General features: G+C 38.9%; 1 protein-coding gene across 1 annotated transcript in view; it reads right to left on the bottom strand.

The window, feature by feature from the left end:
• Positions 1-21,432, bottom strand: part of pip4k2aa (phosphatidylinositol-5-phosphate 4-kinase, type II, alpha a) — a 28,484-nt gene extending 7,052 nt beyond the window's left edge. The window contains exons 1-6 of the mRNA XM_019363196.2: positions 20,347-21,432; positions 8,435-8,532; positions 8,195-8,291; positions 6,805-6,957; positions 6,238-6,384; positions 6,098-6,136 (exon numbers count right to left, since the gene is read on the bottom strand). Coding sequence (XP_019218741.1) covers positions 6,098-6,136; positions 6,238-6,384; positions 6,805-6,957; positions 8,195-8,291; positions 8,435-8,532; positions 20,347-20,487 — 675 coding nt within the window. The 5' untranslated portion in view covers positions 20,488-21,432. The remainder of the gene's footprint in view (positions 1-6,097; positions 6,137-6,237; positions 6,385-6,804; positions 6,958-8,194; positions 8,292-8,434; positions 8,533-20,346) is intronic.
• Between the last annotated feature and the right edge of the window lie 901 nt (positions 21,433-22,333).

The raw sequence follows: 22,333 nt of genomic DNA on the forward strand, positions 1-22,333 counted from the left end.
TTGAGAGAGGGGAGGAAAAAAAGGAAAGGTTGTTGATGAGCCTTACAAAACTGTATGACAGGTGAACTTTTCCACTGCCTTGAAAACGAATGTTGTTTCTTTTTTCTCCTGTCAGCTGGCTTGAAATAGATCTCGTAGTTTTGCTGTCTGCTGATTTTTATACCTTTATACACCGTTACAGTGCACTTTTTACATCAGTGACATGTAGTCTGTACATTATGAAGACTTCCTAATTTCAGTTTTGTTATCCAGCACTTTGGTATCAGTTACTAGCAAATCAGCAGATGTATTATAACCACTCAGACGTAAATGCAAAATTAGCCACTTACTTCATTTAACAGTTATGTTTGAGGACAGAACGTGTCTTTATGAGTGCGTACATCATTTATGTACAATTATTAGTTTTGTGTGGGTTTCCATGATTGCACGATTACTAGTTGCTCTACAAAACCCTCTTTAAAGACCCAATGACCATATTGCTGTCTCTGTACTAAAAGCAGAACACCTAAAACCAGCAGGGATTCAATATACTGGAGTATTTCTGCAAAACAATGAAACATGGTCACCAAAACAAGTTATGTTGTGAACAAGAATAGAAAAGTATGTTTCGCTTCAGTATTTCAGGTCTAAGGTTCTCCTTATCACACAGACATTTTCATTTTCTTCAGTACTTTAGTGGCTTAGAAGAGACATCAAAATGTGAAGTTTAAAAACAAATCGTCCTGCTTTACTGCTTCTTGCTCTCCAGTGTTTCAAATAAAAGGTGCCACTGAGTGAATGCTGGGAACAACAATGAATCACTCGGCGAACTAAAACTTACTGACAAGTTGACCAAAATGTGACTGTAAATGGATGAAATGTTTGCAAAAAATATGGCGTTTAAATAACAGTGGATCAGCCTGGAGAACAAACGGAAATGTTCGGCCATACAAAAAGAACAAAAATAAATAAATAAAATAATAAGATAGATTTAATAGATCATGCCTGGTATATGAGCCCTGGTTCTCTTACATCTCTTACGTGTTTCATGGCGCAGTAAAAGCGCGTGGCAATCCGCAGTGTTTGCAGCCTTTGCTGAACATTACCAGATTTGGGCCGTGGGGGGCATCCTCTGATGGGGGTGGCTGCTAGAAAAGGGGGAGCGAGGGAGGGACGGTAGGGGTGGAGGAGAGGAAAGAAGAAAGGAGAAAGGAAGGGAGGAAGGAAGTTGGAAGTAAAGGCAAAGTGTTTAAAATGTAACAGAATACAATAGTTTTGTTTTCAGATTGGGTTGGAAAGGGCATCAGCGCGAAAGATCTGCATGACCCGTCTAGACGTTTGTAAATCTGATGTCTTTACAATGGACGTGCCAAGAAGTGCGTATCAGTCTCCACCACAGTCATGACCACAGTCATCCAACGAAGATGTAAAAAGATGACACTGTTTTGTGGTTACACCGTTTTCCTACTACACATCGACCTAAAATAAATTTTTTAGACTCCCTCTAAAGCTTAAACATCGAAATTTAAGATCGATATTACATAAAGGCATTACTCTGCACCGCCTACATTAGTGTTTGTTCATTTCCCAGCTTAAACACCTGGCAGAGAAAGAAAGCAGCCTGGCAAAGCTACTCTATGGAGCAAGGATCTGGGACTTAGCAGAGCAAGGAAACAACTGTAAACTTACTTGCATCCTATGAACCTGCCAAACAACTTATCAGGCGTGGAACTTTTTCTAGGGGATTAAAATTACCGGACAAAGGAAGAAAGATAAAATAACAAGGAGTTCAGACTCATTCATATGGCCACATGAAAGCTATGTGGCCCCACCGGATACCAGCTGTTTCTACTGTGAAGGAGAGAGAGAGGACATTATTTTTTATTTAAAAAGAAAATAAATGCAGTTTCGAGCCACTGAACAGAGACTAGTGGTGATATTAGTTCTATTTCGCAAACCAATGTCCAGCAACTATTTATGACAAACAAACACAACCTCTAAATTTTACAGATCACCAAATAAAATAAAATGCTGTCATTGCACAAATCTTTATCAGTAAGAGTTTCACGAGTTACTGCCAGTGTCCTAAATACCTGGTTAACCACAAATAATATAAATAACATGACTTAATAGGCCCATATAAGACCAGTATAACCTCATTTGAGCTCTACTTAGTTTGAGAATAAAATAAATTAAGGTGTCAACCACCTGACTGTTTTTCTGGTAAATGCTGTATATAAAATGTGTCAGAAAAGGCAACTGCTGCTGCTGTTTGACAGCCAAACCCCTGAGACAGCAGCTACAAGAACCACAGAATTTATTTCATGAAAAAAAAAAAGGAAAAAAGAAAAAAAATATACATGTCATACGTGAGTAGAACAGAAAATGCCCACAATGTGCAAAAGAATGAGGCCGGTGTTCATACACATCGGAATGTGTTTGAAATCATGTAACTTCGTAAAGGATGCAGAAAAACATTATATATACCATGCAGATGCATGCATGAAAGGGAGAGGGCCATGCAGTCAGGAGAGGACTCTGCCGTGCTTGTTGTTTGTGTGCGTTTCTTTAAAACTTTTTTTTTTCTTTTTTTTTTTAAAAGAATACAGACTGAGCAAAATGGACCGTTTCCCTTTTTTATTCTTATTCGACACCATTTTACTTCTTAGACATCTTACTGACCCCACTGAGTGTGTGAGAGCAAACGTAACTTAAGCATGTCTGTATTCCTGTGTGTGTGTGTGTGTGTGTGGGGGGGGGGGGGGGGGGGGTCGTGTGTGTGTGTGTGTGTGTGTGTGTGTGTGTGGCCAGATCTTGATCTCTAAAGGCTGAACCTTAGTTAACTCTGTGAGATCTGTTCAAAGTCTGGTGTAAATGTATGTGTGATCAGATGCTGTATTTTGCACTCTGCAGTTTAACTATAAGATAAGTATTAGAGTAAAGAAGCTTCACGTATTGTTACTTGTTGTTATTTCGTTATGTATTGCCTATTAGCTAAAAGTTAAACTAAGCAAAGAAATCAATACAACCTACAGGCAACAACGTGTAGTATAACCCCAGTTCCAAAGAAGTTGGCATGCTGAATAAAATCTAAAAAACAAAAAAACAAACAAAACAAAACAAAACAAAAAAAAAAACAAGCGGCAATGATTTGCAAATCCCATAAAGCCACATTACTGACAAACTATGGAAAGCATATCAAAAACTGTTAAAAATGAGAACTTTTATTACTTCGTGAAAAACATTAGCTCATCTTAAATTTGATGACAACAGCACGTCTCAAAACTTTGCAACGGCACAATGAAAGGCTGGAAAAGTAAGTGGTAACTAATTAGGCTAGCGGGCAATGGGTCGGTAACATGACCGGGTGTAAAAAGAGCATCTTAGAGCGACAGAATTTTTCAGAAGTAAAGATGGGTAGAGGTTCACCAATCCGCAAGAAACTCGGTCTACAAATTGTAGGAAACAATTTCAGAATAATGTTCTTCAACTTTAAATTTCAAAGACTACCATCAAAAGTTTCAGAGACTCTGATTCTGAGAAATCTCTGTGTGGAAAGAACAAAGATCAATACTGGATGGCCGTTATCTTCAGGCCGTCAGATGACACGGTATTAAAAACATCCATGATTCTGTCATGGAAATCACTGCATGGGCTCAGGAACATTTCCAGAAATCACAGTCTGCGAACACAGTTCGCTGTCCCATCCACAAATACAGGTTAAAGCTCTCTACCCTGCAAATAAGCCATACGTGAACATAATCCAGGAGCACTACTGTCTTCTCTGGGCCAAAGTGCCCAGAGAAGTAAAGTAGAAGACTGTTCTGTGGTCAGTCAAATCGAAGTTTGAAATCGTTTTTGATTAAATAGAAGAACCATCCAGCTTGTTGTCAGCATCCGTTTAAATGCCTGCATCTGATGGTATGGGGGTGCATTAATGCCTGTGGAATTGGCAGCTTGCACATCTGGAAAGGCACCATAAATGCTGAAAGGCATACTTAGGTTTTAGAGCAACACGTGCTTCCATTCACATGTCTTTTTTGGGCACATTTGTACATTTCAGCAAGACAATGCTAAAACGCGTACTGCAGCTATTACAATGGCACGGCTTAATAATAGAAGAGTCCAGGTGCTGAACTGGCCTGGCTGTAATGCAGACCTTACACCAGCTGCAAACATCTGGTCCATGAAACAAAAAATATGACAAAGATGTCTCAGGACTGTTGAACAGCTGGAATCCTATATCAGACAAGACTGGGACAACATTCCTGCCCCAAGTCCAAACCTGCCCAAACTTTTCTGAGATGTGCTGCTGCCATTAAATTACAAATACATTTTCTCAGTTTAAACATTTATGTTTTCTTTGTTCTATTATGAATAAATATGAGTTCATGAGATTTGCATTCCATTTTTATTTTACATTTTAAACAGCGGCCCAACTTCTCTGAAATTGTTGTTGTAGTTTAAGTTAAGAGTGACAGTTTGTCTCGGAAAATATAACATCTGACTTAATACATGCGAGCTTGCCAAAATGTATCCTGTTGCTTCTTAATCTCTATTGCTAGACAGCAAATGGTGCTTCACACAGCTGCGCTGCAGACGAAAAGAGGTCACATAGTAGGCTCATGTGTGTGTTAAATCCTCAGCTGCTTTGTTTTTCCACTCATCTGTTTTAACCATAATAATATTTTGCTTGTTCCCCCATGTACAGGGGCCTATATTTAGTTCAGGGATTCCCTGAAGTCTTCCATGTCTCACTGCATGGTGTTCCACAATTAAGCCCCCCATATAACTCGCTTCAAGCTGCTGTGGTTCAAAACTGGGGCAGCCTATGTAAATACCTTTTACAGGCAAAGACTAAACTTTGCAGAAATAAATGTGTATGCAGATAATGAAAAGAGCAGTGAGTTTTCTATCTTGCTAAGCTGATACACTGCACTGCAAAGCAATCAAAGACGATGTCTGTAAGTATCATTGCTCTAGATCAAACCTTCAACCTTAAGGAAAAAAACAAAAAAACCCCCAAACAAACAAAAAACAGCTAAATAAAACTCTTCTATTCAGGCAAGGTAACCATTTGAACTGTTGTTAGCTAATACACATTTAACACAAAAGACAAAACCAGTCAGATTTCTGCAAATTCTGTGACAACTCATTTTCAACAAGTGACTCTGTTCAAGCAGCCAAAAGCTCAAAAAATAGGCTGTTTCTCACATCAAACAGCAAAACTTCCATCGCACAAAATGTCCTGCTCATATACACTGTTTATACACACACACACACACACACCAACCAACCAGACAAATACATAGAAAACACAACATACTCAATCATGAGACAACATCTGTCCGAATAAAAAAAACACTACAACAACAAACAGCCAGACATGGAGTCACACACGCAGATGCACACAACCATCAGTCTTTCACACACAGACAGCAAGCAGGGGAACTAATGGATCAGCAGAAGCCAGGTTAGAGGGAATGAAGCAAATTAAAAGGAACAAAAATACCATGCAGTGGCTAGAAAGGGAATGGAGTGACAAAGTAGGTGCTACCTGGAGGAGATGGATATTTGCTACTGTCATCCCCACCCAAAGGGAAACAAAAGCAGACACCAGAGTCCTGTTAGTTAAACCATTTGGGTGATGACAGTGAGCCTGGAACTGTTTGAAAACACTGGAAACAGGTTGTTTTCTTTCTCATTCTCTAATCGTCCACACGGCTTTCCTATGACATGTTATTTAAACAAAATAGTCACGTTTAATATACTATATTTAAACTATTCCTCAGACTGCCAGGACTGTTCAGTAGTACCAGAACCAAGACATCGGCAGGGTACACAGCACAGCTGTACATTGTTTAAGATGACACTGACTCACAAATCCCCTCAGAACTTCATTAAGCAACACTTTGCAAATTTAAGTGGAAGTCTGGTGGACTTGTTTAGTTTGCTTTGAAATCTAAAGCTTTTACTTTTATTAACAATTCTAGCTAATATTTTAATTGATATCATTTACTGCTCAAAGCAGACAGGTATGGCTAAGAGTCCTATCCAGATATTTAGTATTCATGATTATGTATAAGAGTGGACCTTAGCTCTCAGCAGGTGACTATACCTTCTCCTTGTCGCTCGCCTCTCTTGCCACAGTGGACCCCCTTAGAAAAACAAAACAAAAAATGAAGACACAGATTTAACTTCTTTTCACATTCATGCTGTATTTTTTTTTTCGTGTGTTCTTCTTTCCTTCCCTCTTACCTTGAGATCATATTTCTTGTAGACAGAAAGGCGGTGAGAGAAGACATTGCGAGTAACAATCATGTAAGTCTCATCCCCATCCACTGTGAGCCGGTACATCCCCAGAAACTGAGGAAGCAGCGTGTTGCCATGGCACTCAACAATAAACTACAGAAAGAGTGAAGAAGACAAATATATGACCCTTTTTTCAGTCACAATGGACACTTAATGCCTGTACTAACAGGGAGAGTTTATGGAATAAAGAAAGAGAGATTTCTAAAGCAAAGCACAACTTATCTTTTTCCTGAGAGATTATAAACAGAGTAAAGGGAGTAAGGGGCTCCTATTACAACAGCTATCCGAGGACATGGCATGACTATGGAACCCATAAAGTTTTTCTTTCTTTTTTTTTATCACTACTGAAACTGCAAGATCAATAGGAAGTTGCAGTATTAAAGACAACAGCTTGTCCCTTTTCCTTGTGATGTTATTTTCATCAGCTATCAGCCATGGGCTAGCATAATCTATTTCTTCCTATGGAAGAATAAACAGTAAGTCATACACTATAGTTAAAAAAGCCCTCTTCACCTGATGGTATTTCTTTAGAATGTTGTGCATCTCGGCCACATCCTCGCTGCTGATGGTCTTGATGACGTATCGTTTGTCGTAAGAGGTATGGAAGCGGGCCCCGCTGCGTCCCTGGGCCTCACTGTTTAAGGGAGCACTGCGTGTCAGAGAGTTCTGCAAACACAGAGCACAAACAAAGATGAAACAAGGATAAGGATGTGCACAATGAAATGACAGCAGTATGTCATCTTTGCTCTTTGACAATCCTCACTTCCCTATAAAATCTGTTTTGAAAAAGAGTCAGAACTCATATTGACCTCTCATTATTGAATAGCTGATAAGGAAATTACATTTCTGAGGTAGTGCACAGTTGTGAGTGAGCTCAGAAATACAGCAAGTAGATCTGCATTCTTATTGTTTCACCACCTCCCACACTCTAGTCTAAACATATGAGGGTTTGACCCCTACGGCTGCTGCCCAGCCAAAGCTACACACAGACGCAAACAGCTGCTGCCCAGACTTTGGAGCTCACAAGTAAGATGATCCAATACCCTGTGGCTCAATCCCTCATTCTCTAAGAATTCCTCACCACTCACTCCCTCTCTTAAACTGTTAGCTTATGTTGCTTATTTTGCAGAATGACAACAAACTTTGGAGTTATGTGGCAGAAACAACAATATAATTTCTTCTTATGTTTAGAAGCTTACTGAAGATTTGCTTTTTGAGACTGCTAAAAAGTATGAAAACTAAGAAATGACCAAGTCCTAGTGCAAGATTGAAATCATTTGAGTAACAAGCTCAACACGCTAAAGAAATGCTTAAATGTATACTGTTTTTGCAGTGTTAGCCAATTTTTCTCATAATTTATTTAACATAATGGTTACTTTTGCACTCTAATGACCTTCCCAAAACATAAACTAATACTTCTGACATTACGCACCATGAAAAGTAACAAACAAACCTTTAAACCTTCTGTCTTCAACAAGTGTCTAATACAGAAAATCAATTTAATAGTGACAATGTGGCATTTTGGACCGGTGACTTTCAACTCCTACTGCCCACCGACTGCAGCCAGCTGAGCCCTAATGTAAACATGTAAGAAGGACAGCTGCACTGAGCTGGGAGACAATGACCTCCAAATACAGCCAACTCACTGACTGCACCGGGAAACAGGGATTTACTGGGAAAGAGCAAAAACTAAAGACGGAGTGGGCTCAAACAAAAGAGGGAAAAGATGACTGCATTTGTTTTGGAGTAGTTACATGTTTAAGTGTGCTTAGATTGTTAAAGTAATTAGACTGTGAAACATGTACTAACTGTAAAAAAAAACATGGTTATCTTTAGTAAGTGACAACCCAATATTCAAATTTAAACCAATCTTATACTACAAATGGTACAAGTCTTTTTTTACCAAAAAGTCCTGATCATCGATGCCAAACCTCTCCCTGAGGTTTCGAAACACCAGAGGGCAGTACTCTTTGAACTTGAAATGGCTAGGCATGTTCTCCCTGTGTGTACACAAAAATCAGAAAAACATAATGGAGAGTTCATGAATGCTATTTAGCATGTTTTGTTACTCCTTTAAGCTTAATTTAAAAAACATTTATTTTTGTGATGCACAATAACCTTTGAATTTAAAAAAAGAACTTACTTGTTGAACAGGTGGTTGTCCACTTTAATCTTAGAATAGGCCTTGAAGTCATCTGGCATGAGCATGATGGGAATCTGGACATGGCTTAACTCGTTTATCTGTGTAAAGAAAAACACAAAAACAGGATCAATCAGTCATGCATCTAGGAAAACAAAGCAGTTTAAAGCATGTCTGTGAAGCATGTGGTGTATAAGAGGTCCCAGAAATACTAGACAAAATATGATGTAGTGACCGAGGAAATTAACACTTAAAGGATTCATTAATTTTATGTTTCTACACAATGTGGAAAGAAAGTTAAGATAGAACATAGATTGTGCTCGGTTTGGCTGTTCCAATATTACAGTTATCAATCCTACATAACTGAAATATCTGAAATTTGGGGTCCTGAAAACAAAACATTGATGGATGAATTTGTAACTTAAGATGCTCCCACACTAAAGCAGATATACAAGTTATTGTGCTTTATTATTTAAAAGAGGATTAACCAATGTGTCCAGGGCCATCAATTAATGATAATCTTCAGCACTGAACAACTGGCAATGTGAACATTTTAATAGATTACATTTCTAGGATCATGTCATCTACAAATCTGAAGGACAGGCAGTGAAGAGAATCAAAAGGAAATGCTCCACAAAATGCAAATGTTTGACGTTGTTTTTAAATGTACAGACAATGATGGAAATGGGGACTTTAAAAAGAGTGACACGAGGCCTGTAATGTCTATATAATGTCTAATACAAGACATAAATAGAGTCTAGATAACATGTGGATTTGTAGGAGTAAGAGAATGTGTGCAGAAAAGTTAATCTTAATATGCTTCTTCAAGATCCTGCAGTCTGTGAAGCCCTGCTATTTTCTAATCTTCTTGATAGAACATGTTTACAGTTCAGAGCATAATGACATTTTCTTTTCAGTGTGCAATGCCATTTCTCTAGTCTCTGAAATGCAATTTTAAAAGAAACTGGGGTGTCCTCATTACTAGCTAAAAATTGAGCACTCATCCTTTCAAAACCCCCAGTGACGTTTACCTTGAATTTCAAGAGTGATGCTTCAACGAACCTTATACAGTGAACAGGAGAGCTGTGATCACCTAAGGTACATTTGCAGGAACTTCCCTTGGAGCTGGCCATGCTTCACATTGCTGCACTGCACAGACCTGACATTTGTTATGAATCAGGCACAGCTTGATACACATACGATGTGTGTATTTGTGTGTGTGCTTGAGTATTTGTTGTTGGCTGCCGGCAGGCTTCCTAGCAGGTTGCTTGAATCTATTAATAACCCTCCAATCATTCCACCAAGCACACTCGTGATGACGGTGCAGGGAATAGCCTAAATATTTCATTTTGACTGATTAATAACAAGACATGTGCATGTTCCTCTGCAGCCAAGTCTCAAATGTGATTTAAGTTTTCTACATTGCTTACAGCTAGGATTGTGCTGAGATGCATAATGAGGTGTCATATCACAACTTCAGCATCTCACTTAAACGAGGTATCCAATGTTTTTACCACTGGAGATCAACTGCAGCCTTGTAAAGTTGCAGAAATGTTGGAGACAGTATGCAAAAGAAAGTTCATAATACCAGTCACAGTCGGGTGAAGACATGTATTAACAGGTTGAGCGTGGAAGAATACTTCTATGATCTTGTCCACTCTCAAATTATTATATATGGCCAAACTGCTATATTAAAATGTAGACATTCAGCATTAATAATTTAAGAAAAATCTGTAACAAATGACTAACAAATTCCCAGCACAGCCAAGATGTAGGGCTAATTCCCCACAGGCTCGTGATATTAATTTATTTTGGTCAAGTGTATAATCTGAGCCTGTTCTGCCACTTGAACCTGGACGCAAGTTCACAGATGTCATATCCAAGTATGGTTCAGCACCCTGTTGTGACAGGCACTGTCGTCACAGTGACGTAATACAACAGATGCATCCTGGGTACACAAGGGAGATGTCACCTATTCAACAAAGCTGCATTTCACACAAGAGCAGAGACAATGCCTCATCACACCACACAGACACACACACGTGTCTGTGAGGACACTAGTGTTCAGCAATGACAATTGAGATGAAAATATCTGTTAGATAAAAGAGACGATGGGTCCCTCGAGGTTCATTTTTCCCCAAACTACCCTCATATGACCATTTGTGTAGAGTTACTGTTTCAGCAAATGTCCTTGTTGCTACCTTTAAATTTCACAACCATAAAAACAGCAAAGGGAAACATGAGAAAGTGCCTACCCAGGATGACAATGTTGCCCTATTTTTTACAAATGAAGATTTTTTTATTAGCTTCTACCTTGATGCTAAACATCTGCGCAGGTGCCTTTGTGGAAACGTTGTATATAAACTTCACTATAGTTGACTATAGTTGCGCCTAGCCCACACCATATAATGTTAAGTAGAGCTATTTCATGTTTCAGGCTCTCATATGACCATCCAGTTCATGTGCTTATTTTCCTCCATCTATCAAACTTGCAGACAATTTCACACCACCACTTCCTTTTTGTCTCCATGGTGATGAAGACTGGTTTTCCGGCCCAGAGTGAAGTAAGTGTGTGCTGTTGCTCCATTGGACAGGAAGTTGGTGAAGATAGCATGCTTTGTCAGCAGCTCGGCATAGCCTCATCTTTCTGCACAATGACAGATGACTCACTAATAGTTGAAAGAGCGAATGAAACAGAGCTTAAAAGAAAACTGCTCCCAGACTTTTATATAAAAGAAGCAAAACTAATCAGACACGCAATCAAGATGGGTAGCCCTCAGGGTCACATTTGACAATGAACAGGAAAGATGCGACCAATCATGATCATACTTATCTTTTCTGATAACACCATTACTGATTTGCAAACTATAAGCAGAATGTGTTATCAGTGGAAAAAGTTAACTTGGTAATGTAATCATTCTGATGAGTACCTCTTGAACCTTTGTTAGTAAAGGTCAAACATAACATTTTTAGAAAGAGAAACAGGAAACATATTCACATACCATTATTTTATAGTTGCATACAATAGGTCTGGTCTCGCTTTTAAGAAAAACATGTTTCACTACGCTGTAGGTGGGGAAAAATGTCCATTGTTCTAGTGACGGCTAGAAAGCTTATTTAGGGTTTCTGCCAGTTAACTGTTAGCCTTGCGACCTGAGGATCTTAGCTTCAGGGGAATTTTTGTCAATGCCTTTTTAAGATTTTTTTTTTTTTTTTTTTTTTTTTTTTAGACGTTAGCTGTAACTGTTAAATAGGCTATTGGTGGGCACACATAAAATAACCTTAAACATCTCTAAGGAGACAAGTAAATGAAAGTAATTCACAGCCTTAGGTTAACATTGTAAATGGACTGGACTGCTACTTATAAAGCTACTTCTATTGTACTTACACCTTTCTGTCTTCTCTTTTCTTAATGTGAAAGAAGATTATTAACTATAGATTAGATTCCCCTCTTGTTTTGGACCATACGGTACACATCAGTGCAAGTAGATACTGCAAGTATAGTGTGATGCATTTTAATTGCTTAGTACTGATTTTAGTACTGATTTAATTTTGAACAACATAAAACCACTTTGATCTGTCAGGAAACTGCTGGCTATGAGTACTGTTCAGCCTTTTGCTGCGCCTGTGGTTTAATGTATGGTGCTGTGAATATAACCTGCTGTACAACTATTTGAATCAGCAGTACTTCTATGACAGATTTGCTATCAATACATCACAGGAGTGCAGAAGTACAGCAGCTTCAGTGCAACATTTAGACAGCATAACCAGCGCTGCTGCATGTGTTTACACCTATTAAACAAATGTGTCACAACCAGAATCAGAATAAATGAAGCACAGCCTACAGCGACAAACACAGTGACAGCTATGTCCTCCCATGGACATAGTCATAACTGGTTTTAATCAACTTTGACAGCTATTACTAAAAGCTCTTTTAGGCTGTTTTTGCTATCTTTACCAGTTGCAAAAGTTTTGCTGGTGTTGGTTTATCCTTGTGAAGCCAACACCAATCTACCCATCTATGTGTGAATCATCACAGCAAAATGTGGTGCAGGCGATACACTGCAACAGGAACTGCCACAAAGGCAATTTGGAGTACTTTAGCTTATGGCCGTATGAAAAAAATAGTTTCCACAGGACATTGTGCAATCCAGTGAAAAACTATGCACACCTTTAGGTACAGCTCATCAAATTCACTTGATTGATCACAAGCAAGTGTCACCAAATCTACAGAGATTGGTGACACTTGCTTGTGACACTCCACAAGCAAGTGACACTCCATTGGAGGTGTCTGGCTGCACATAGAGCTATTTTGGTGAAAAACAAATACCATATCAGCACAAACACCTCATACCAACTGTGGTCGAAGGGGTGATGATTTGGGTTCACTGTGCGGCCACAGGATCTGGACACCTTGCAAGGTAATTTGACCATGAATTCCTCTGTAAATTAAGTCTTTAAATTGGTTCATGCAACCAGACAGTGATTCCGCAGCAGCAAATCGACAACAGAGTTGCTAAAAAAAAAACAAAAAACAAAAAAACTCAAGGTGCTGGAAAGGTCCAGTCAAAGTCCAGAACTCAACTCAATTACAATGCTCCAGCAGTCCATAAAGAGAGCTGTGCATGAATGAATGCATGCAAACCTAACTGAACTGAAGCAAAATTGTAATGAAGAGTCGGCCAAAATTCCTCCACAATAATGTGAGAGACTGATTTACAAAAATACAAAAAAGATACCAAAAAAAATTAAAAAATGATTGCTTCAAGTTATTGCTGCTAAAAGGTGATTCTACAAGGTATTAAATCATGGAGGGTACTCCATTTAATAGGACTGCACAGAGTCATGTGAAAACAGTTTTTTCACATGACTGTATATCATAACAATTTTACTTTGCAATAGTGTCGTGACTGTCATTAAACTTTCCAGGTGTTTAGTTGGGATGAAATTTAAGGAGTCTGAAGTGAGTTGCGGTTTAACTCATTCAGTTGCTGTGGTCATATCCTAAAATTTGATTATTATTGTTTTGCAAACTGTTGAAAAGATTTACCTACAGTGTTCACAAAGCTAATATGTTACTCGGTATATTGCATTTTTAGCTTCTTTAGAACCATGGTTATTTATCTGTTGATTTTAATTTTTCCACAATGGGTGTGGTTTTGAAAACATGTCAACATAAGTATGATCCCAATGTAAGATAACATGTTCTTCTAAATGCAATGATGCCAAAACAGATTTGAGCCTGAACAATAACAACTGTTGGTACACCAACTTTCACCATAGTCCCAAGCAGTGGTGGTCTACAACATAGTACATAATACTGCATCATAATCCAGGTTAGCCTTCTTTCTATGGTTTACAGGAAATACAAAAAGTTACCTTACTACGAGGTAACTCAATATGTACTGGGGACAAGAAAAAAAAAAATACTGGCAGTAGCCAGGGGTACCCCTTAGCTTCCTAATAGATCCACCTATGGTATGGTTTTCAAAATCCAATGTTGCCTTGTTCTCAACTTATCGCATTCACAAAATTTTTAGAAAACTTGGCCTCTGACCCATGACCTTGAGGCTGAGGTCACTGAGCTACGAACTCGTCCAAGATTTTTAGTAGATACACCTATGTTATCAATTTGAAACTCCTACGTTGCTTTGTTCTCAAGTTATCACATTCACAAACTTGGGTGTCCATGTCACCCACCCGCCTGCCTGCCAGGGTGACGACAACACCCCATCAGCCATAAAGGGCCGATGGGTAGAAATGAGAAGTAAAACACTGAAGATTCACTACCAATATCACCACTAATAAAGTACTGTTAGCTAAGCATTTCCTCCACTATTTTTTATTAAAGGCATCTTTTAAACCATGTGGTTTTAGCCATATAGGTTGCAAAATAAAGCTTGGTGACGTGTATGTCACTGATCCGCATTTGAGCTATGTGGAGATGTGGTTGATGTTTCATTTATAGATTATTGTGGTTCAAATGAAATGGAAATAATTAAGAACGAAAAGTATAAAAACAAAGAAGATACAAACTACCCATGGATCTGGAGAATCATTTCACCCCTACTACAGAGACATGAGCAGGATGTAATGTAATTTTGCCATTGATTTCGTCACATCCTGTGTATGTTTTAAACCATTATTATTCAATATTAGGATCTCCAAGAGGCTGCTAAGATTGTGTTTCTCTCTCCACCTCTTTTTAAAAAACAAAATACAAAACAGAAATGCGCCTATTAAATTATAGTTTGTTTCTACAGTTACCATGGTCACAAGCAAGTACACAGTATTGAAGGCGACACACATGCACATAAGCAGGCGATAACGAAATGAAAAAAAAAAATTTTTTTACATGCTCAGCACAAGAAAAACCACATGCTTCCACAAGTTCTTCTGTCTGTCACTGCCTCAGGGTGCCAGGATGTGAGGTTTCAGCTTTTCTCCATAATCATCACACGTATTAGCTGTAGGTCACTCCTGCAGATATTTATAGAATCAAACTCTTATGTAATACACAGAAGCAGACACAGCTACTCTGAGTCAGACACAGAGACAATGAGGCAGGAGAGAGGGGGACAGGGAATGAAACTGAGCCACACAGACAGGATGGCAAATAAAGAGACCCTTGCAAAACTAGTTAAAAATCTGCAGGAAGGAGAGGAGTTTCATGAAGAAACAGAAATTAAAAGAATGAATAGTGGCGCTAGTATGAATTAAAATTTAGATCAGGGGGAGCCAGATTTTTTAAAAAGGAACAAAATAATTTAAATTTAAACTTGAAATGATTACCTACAAAGATAAATTTAGATCCTGCTACATAAGCCTGTCTGGTAAAATAAAAAGCAACACACAACTTATCAAATTTATCTTAGTTTTAAAAGCACTGGAGCAGATTATATGCAACAGCATGTCAGAAAATGCTGGAGTCAAAGCTACATTAATGCAAAGGATGCCTTAAACAGTCACAATGCAGCTTTCCAGCCAATGACAAATCTACTCACACACCAACAGCAGAACACATTCTGACACACTTCTCTTCCAACACCGCCCTCATACAACACAAGGACTTACAAATAGTCCTGACAGACAAGCCAAAACTTTATCCCTTTTTACAGACTCCCAGGGTGAAGCTGTGAGCCAGATTCACTGCAGAATCAAACTGGAGATGAAAGGTGTTTAGCACCTGAAAACATTTTTAAAATTAGCTTGCGGTAGCCAGGACTTTTATGCATCTTTCTAGGAAACAAGTATTTTTGACTTCACCATTGGGTAGCTGGAAAGATTCTACAGATCATGACGGCAACAGCGACCCGTCAGGAAGCCTATCAAGGTCACAGCTACAGGAGTGTTTAAGGTGTGACAACAGACAGATGGGTCACACAGCCATCTGCCTAGAATTTTTGGGGGGGAAACTGAATGTCTATGAGCGTCTTTTATGCACAAATTTTCCTTATGGAATAGTTAGCTTCAAAGGTTTCAAATTTCCCCAGACTGGGACTTGTTTTTCCTCTTTAGCACTCTCTATTGTAGTGTATTGATCTGATTGGTTGATGTAGCCCAGTGGCCATCTAATCTACAGCCAAGTATTTTTTTTTTTTAAGTGCCTGCCCTTTTAAAAGACTCCAAGGACAATTTCCCAGATGGTTCAGAGTTGCAAACCATCTGGCACATCAGGTGAGTTAGGACCTAAATTCATGCCAACAGGTTCTGCAACAGACTGGGTTCTATGAAGTCCCTGGCTCACCATGGTAACACTACTAAATATTCACAGGTTAGAGATGCAATCTGTAAAGTGTTCTTTGTAGTGTGAAAACATTAATACAGAGAAAACGCTTTATGATGTTGCAATTTTAAGAAGCTAAAATGGGTCGCTAGTTTGTCTTATTCTAGGTTCATTTACATTCAGGCTAAAGCATAATAACAGCGTTACTATAAGACAGAGCCAAGAACCACACTTTTCCTTCCCTCTGAAAGCCACTACTTTCAGCAAGAATGCACACTGTTAGTTAACTTGCCATATCCTGCAAGCTCCAAGTGCTAATTCTACGCTTTTCCTTATTTTCTGTCATATATAAGTTTACCGTTTCGGATGATTATTTGAAATGTGGTCAGTGGTTAAAATAAAAAATTTTTGCATTTTATTGAGGTCACATAAAGTGTAATATGGTCTTGCGGGCACGAAGGTCTGCTTGTGAGCACAGCAGTCCCACACACCTGCTGTGCAAACCTGCTGTGTGCAAGGGGCACCCCATCAGAAGAAATCTGTCTTAAAGGCATGGGGCCTCTATGGGAGAGCCTTGCTTGGGGAGTACATGAACATGGGCTGCACCAACAAGATTAAACAAATGATTTTTTTGTTGTTGTTTTTTTGTTTGTTTGTTTTAAATGTGAATCACTCATAGCTACTCTAGTAGAGCAAAAGATTTAAAAATTAGAACTGGAAACAAGCATTACAGGTCCTGTTTCTTTCCCCCAAGCTAGACACTTAGAGCTATGGTCTAAATCCGCTGTCATGTAAGTTTCTTTTATTAAGTTTTATAGTGAGAAAAATCTTCCTGACAATGGTAGAAGGCAAGAAAAAGGACCAAATAATACTCTTTTAGAAAATCCACACTGCAATTTTTATGGCTTGAGGCACCCCAATCACAATTTGTAATCTTAGTGCAGCCAAAAACAGATGCTATATATGCTGACAACATTTCAAAGTACTAGGATTAAAATAAAATGGGCTACTTGCTTAAGCAGGTTATTTTAAGGAAGCTTTTAAATACTTCAAAATACACATCTTTGGTTAGCTATTACACAACAACAATTCTGAAGACATACACATAGTTTACGGGATCATTTAAACATCTCATTTATTCCTATGATTGCTGGCACTCTATTTGTCTCATTCTGCATGCCATTTTCACTTCACTGGACTAATATAAAGGTTGGAACTACTGGCATCTAATCTGCACTGGAGAAATTAACGGACCAGTAATTCAAATAAGTCTGGTTTTTAAGCCAAGACAATTTGGATTATTCAGATGACAACCCACAGTGGTTAAAGAGGGTGGTTACAACTGCAGAACATGTGTATGAATGAATGTGTTTCAATGTCCTACTGTCTTTGCAGTCTGGTGGCATTCTCAAGCCTCACCTTTTATTCACTCCTTTTTTTAGTTCATGTTACTTTTGCAATCTCCTTGCTGCAGGGAGTGACCTTTAGCTCGGGCTGACCCATAATAACCAACCCAACATTAGTCTGTGAGAAGAGTGTTAGTTCACTGGTTGGTTGCCAGGAAAACAAAACAAAACAACAAAACTCAAAGTCTCACTGAAGTGTTAAAAGTCACTTACAGATAGATATTACTGTTTACACAGCTGGTTCCTCCATTTATTAATTTTATACACGTCAGGCAGGAAATCCAAACAGCGGGTTTATTGCAAGAGTAAACGATAGCCCCAATAGAGCGGCAAACCCCACAGGCAAACATTCACCTACCATTTATCAACCTCAAACATGGCTTATCATGTTAAATGCACAAAAAGCCCAATAATAGCCAATTAAACACTCATTCTACTATTGGAACAGAGTCCTTGCTGACTGTTGCTTTAATGGTATCATTAACTGGCGGCTTCCTGTGTAGTGTTGTAAAATTTAGATTTTTAAGGCTTATACTAGAGTTCTGTATCTCTGTAATTATGCATAGTGTTACCAAGGTTATGTAACAGCTCAAATATAATATGATATAATAGCTCTCAGCTCTGGAATTAACAGCAGTTTTAGATGCTCCCTATACATACAATTATAATTATTTTAATAAAAAAATGAATGATGCATGGATAAACAGTTTAAAAATGGATGGATGGCTATCATAAATGTGCATGAGTAGCTAACTACTTGTCAACAAGGCAAATTTGGTAAGGGGTGGCCCTACTTATATCAATACTTGATGGCCTAAACACTCTTTGGCAGCAACTCAGTGGCTCAATCAAGTGATCTGACATGGAATGTAATTTTTACGTAGCTGATAGTATGACAAGCTGAGTACCTGCTGAGAAAAACTGCAGGAGAAGTAGCCTAAGGCATAACAAGGGAATGTGCTGACGATTCCAGTGCACTGTTGAGCAATCCGAGTACAGTTGGAACATGTATTCAATGATTCTTCAAACTCTAGGATTTTATGGTTACAAGCCACTGACCCATAATGTTTCAGCAGACAGGTGACACAGCACAAAAGTAGACACCTAAATCAGACAAATGATTATGATATAATCCTAGCTTTGACATGCATGGACAAACACACAAATGATTTTCTCCTAAATTTACTGATGTGACAAAAAAAAAAAAAAAAAAAAAAAAATCCATGATATAACCATAAATTTTTATTGAAGGGTTTTAAGAGCTTGGTGGCCATCTAGCTGATGCAATTGCTTACATCATATCTGATCAGCAAAACCAGTAAAGTGAGGACAAATGGCATATATTTATATACATTTATCTTTTGTAGGCACTTCAATGACATTGAAAAAGAGAATGACTAATTTGTAGTGCATAGCTTCACAGAGGTAAAACTCTTGTGTTTCTTACTTTGAGCCTTCAGGCTTAACACTAACCAAAGCTGCTACAGACTACAGCTTAGATAAAGAATGAAAGCTTCAGATCTTTAGCTGCCTTGGCATCATGTATGTCAGACTATTCTGAGGTCCTGTAATCCACACTAAACTGCCACCCTGAACCCTACTCCAAAAATCAAATGCTGCAGAGTAAAAAACTAAATTGTAACACATTCTCATAAAGACTTTCCCCTCAATCTGCCCACAGTGCTGCAAGTATGTCAAATATCCACCAAATACTCCTCAACCTGCCTCAACCTGACATATTTTTTTTAATTTGTCAAAAGGAAAAGAGATGTCATTAGAAGACACTCCATTCATTCTTAATTAATTTGCTACCATGCAAAATTCTTATTGTTGTTATATTACTATATATATGAATAACAGGCAGAGAAAAATAAAGTGTGAGAAATTACAGCATCAGTTACAATCAAAGAATAAAAGTTACTGCCATCATTGTTAAAAAAATCTATAACTAACATAAAAATAAACGTGTGTGCTTAATAAATATATGAATGCTGCTGCTCAGCTCATTTGGCTATACCTTGGAAATCAGTTCTCCTCAATCAGTCTGGTGCCAAAAGATTGGCCCTACAGTTATAACTCTGCTATAATTACGATTTAAAAAAAAAAAAAAATGGGCAAAAATCAAGGATAAGCTATATACTAAAACTGTAACAAAAAAGGAGCTGCCAGAAGTACAGCTTACCTGCCTCGGTCAGTTAAGCATCATCTATTCGTAGCCTAAATCTTTTTGCAAAACACCGCTTACAGGTTTAATACTTGTGGTTTGGTGCCAGAAATATTTGCATGTGCTCTGTCTGCCAAGTTGTGTGCTTTTTCCAACATCTGAGAAGTGGCCAAGTGCAGCAATTATTCAGCAAAGGAAGAGAAAGACAGCAGAGATAAGCTGTCTTGCATGGGAAGATCTGCTCTCTCATGACACAGAGCCCTAGGAGCTTATCCTACATGTGCACAACAGGAAGCCAAAGAGAGTTCACCGCACACGAACACACGCGCGCATGCATGCATCAAAACCACGGACTAATAAGATCCACGACATTACTATTGCAACTACAAAAAGCTCACTAAAGCAAACATTACTAATGGGTTGCGCTAATTGAAGCCAGTCCTGTATTTACGGTGACAGTTCAGTGAACCGCTGGACAGCTGTCACCTCGTATTTTTACTCAGCTGCAGTAACACAAAAGCTGATATCTGACAGCAAGTGAGCCTTAATGTGGAACATCAAAAGATCGAGGGAGACATGACCGTAGATCATCACAGTGACAGTGGACGGTCTGACTCACCGAGTGGTTGACTCCCCACATGAGCACGCTGAGCAGAGGGTCGCTGGCACGGAAGAGCTTCACTTTTTGGGCAACGAAGTGTTTTTTCTTGGTCTTGGTTTTGCTCGCAATGGATGCGGCAATGCTGCTCGCCGAAGCCATCTTTAAGAAAACTGGCTGGTTTATTGCAGACTGTGCGATAATCCCGACAGCGTGTCTTCCCTTGAAGCTGGCACAGCGGCCACCAGCTCACGGTTCAGCAATGTCAGTACTATTCATTTAGCCAGCCCAGCAAACCAAGGTGCCCCAATTCTTTTCTTCATCTAAAGTCCCACAGAGCTCGACTGTCGCTGTGGCCCTAGCTCGAAAGAGACTAACGTGAGGAAATACGAAGCGTTTAGCCTAATACTGCTTGCTCTTCTTCACTTAACCGTCATACGCTTCTCCGCCTGCCCACATCATAAGTCACCACTCTTCCTTCCTTGACTCTCGACTGGAGCTCTCCGCACCTCCTGCGACGTAAAGTCTCACCCAGGTAGCGTTAGCATAGCCGAGAATAGCTTGTTAGCTAGCAAACATCAAAGCTAAATTTCGTAAAAACAGTAAACGTACGGAGGATGAACAATTGTTAAGCCCCCGTGGCAAATGACCCAGAGAACACGAGCTTGTTTTTTTAAATATTAAAATAATAGCACATTAGAAATGCTGAAGGGTAGATAGACGCTTAGAACTACCAGCTAACATGAGCCTCCCCGACCTTCTCTAACCAAATGACGGCGAGAAGCAGAAGCGGACTCCGTTCACCAGCTATCAAGCAGTAGCCTGCAAGCTAACTATTGCCATTAGCCAGCTGCTCGGTGACTAGCGAGCGGCTCAGCCCTCCTCCTACGCGTTTGTACTTAGTCCACAGAGATGACAGGGCGTGTATCCTGCGATGTCCTTGCCCGGTTTAAATGAAAACATTGAGGAGCAAATATTTCGACGTTACAAGAATATCAACGTTTGGTCCACTCCCGCAGCGTTGATGTTCATGTGCGCTGCAACTGACAGCTCGGCGGATGGGAGGTGACGGGCTGAGCTTTGCAGTGTCTCCTGCTCTGATTCGCTGCTACTCCTGCCCTCCACTACCGGGCCCATGTTACCTTTCTGTTGTATTTTAATAGCTCAAGAGCTTTTCTATATTAGTCTATATGTGGCATTTGGATTTACCCTTCTTGTCAGCAACAAAAAGGTTATAACTGAATGAAAACTGTACACTTTTTCAGTCAGGCTGCCCTACATGACTGATTTCTTCACCCACCCCCGTTTTTTGCAGCCTCTTTAATAGTAATGGATTAGCAGAGACGTGCACCATCCAAGTCAATATATATATATATGTATATCTCCACACCATCAGAGATAATGTCTTTGGAGGTCATTTGGTCTTCTGGTGCATACTATGCTGTTTCCACTGGCACAATGCTGTGTCAGTGCCTCTGTAAAAGCAGGAGGCTTCAATGTGCTGATGCGATATAGAGCTCATTTGTTTTATGGCTCACCCTTCACGGCAGCACATTTCTTTTCATATTGACTGAGCTCTATTTATATTGAATTAAAATATATGTTTGACAGATATATATATATATATATATATATATATATGTATATATATGTGTGTGTGTGTGTGTGTGTGTATTAAACATGTAATATGTGACAAAGCAGGGCTGTAAAACTAAATTCTAAATTATTCTAGTGAATGAATGCAAATTATTTATAATTTATGATAATTTAATGATGGAATGTGCTTTCTTCCAAACTTAAGTGTAATTCAATGAACAGATTCAAGGACAACTGAGGAGCTTTCCAAATCTTAGTAGTTCTCAATAGTAAACTACACAGTGTCATTAGAAAACAGCACAGAACCTTTAGTTGTCTGGTTCACCCCTCCATAGGTCATGCAAGTTGTGTTTTCAATAAATAAAATAATGTAATAGACACTTATACATCTAATTGCCAGACTGTTCTGTTG

This window comes from Oreochromis niloticus, linkage group LG9 (assembly GCF_001858045.2).
Source record: "Oreochromis niloticus isolate F11D_XX linkage group LG9, O_niloticus_UMD_NMBU, whole genome shotgun sequence".
Taxonomy (NCBI): Eukaryota; Metazoa; Chordata; class Actinopteri; order Cichliformes; family Cichlidae; genus Oreochromis; species Oreochromis niloticus.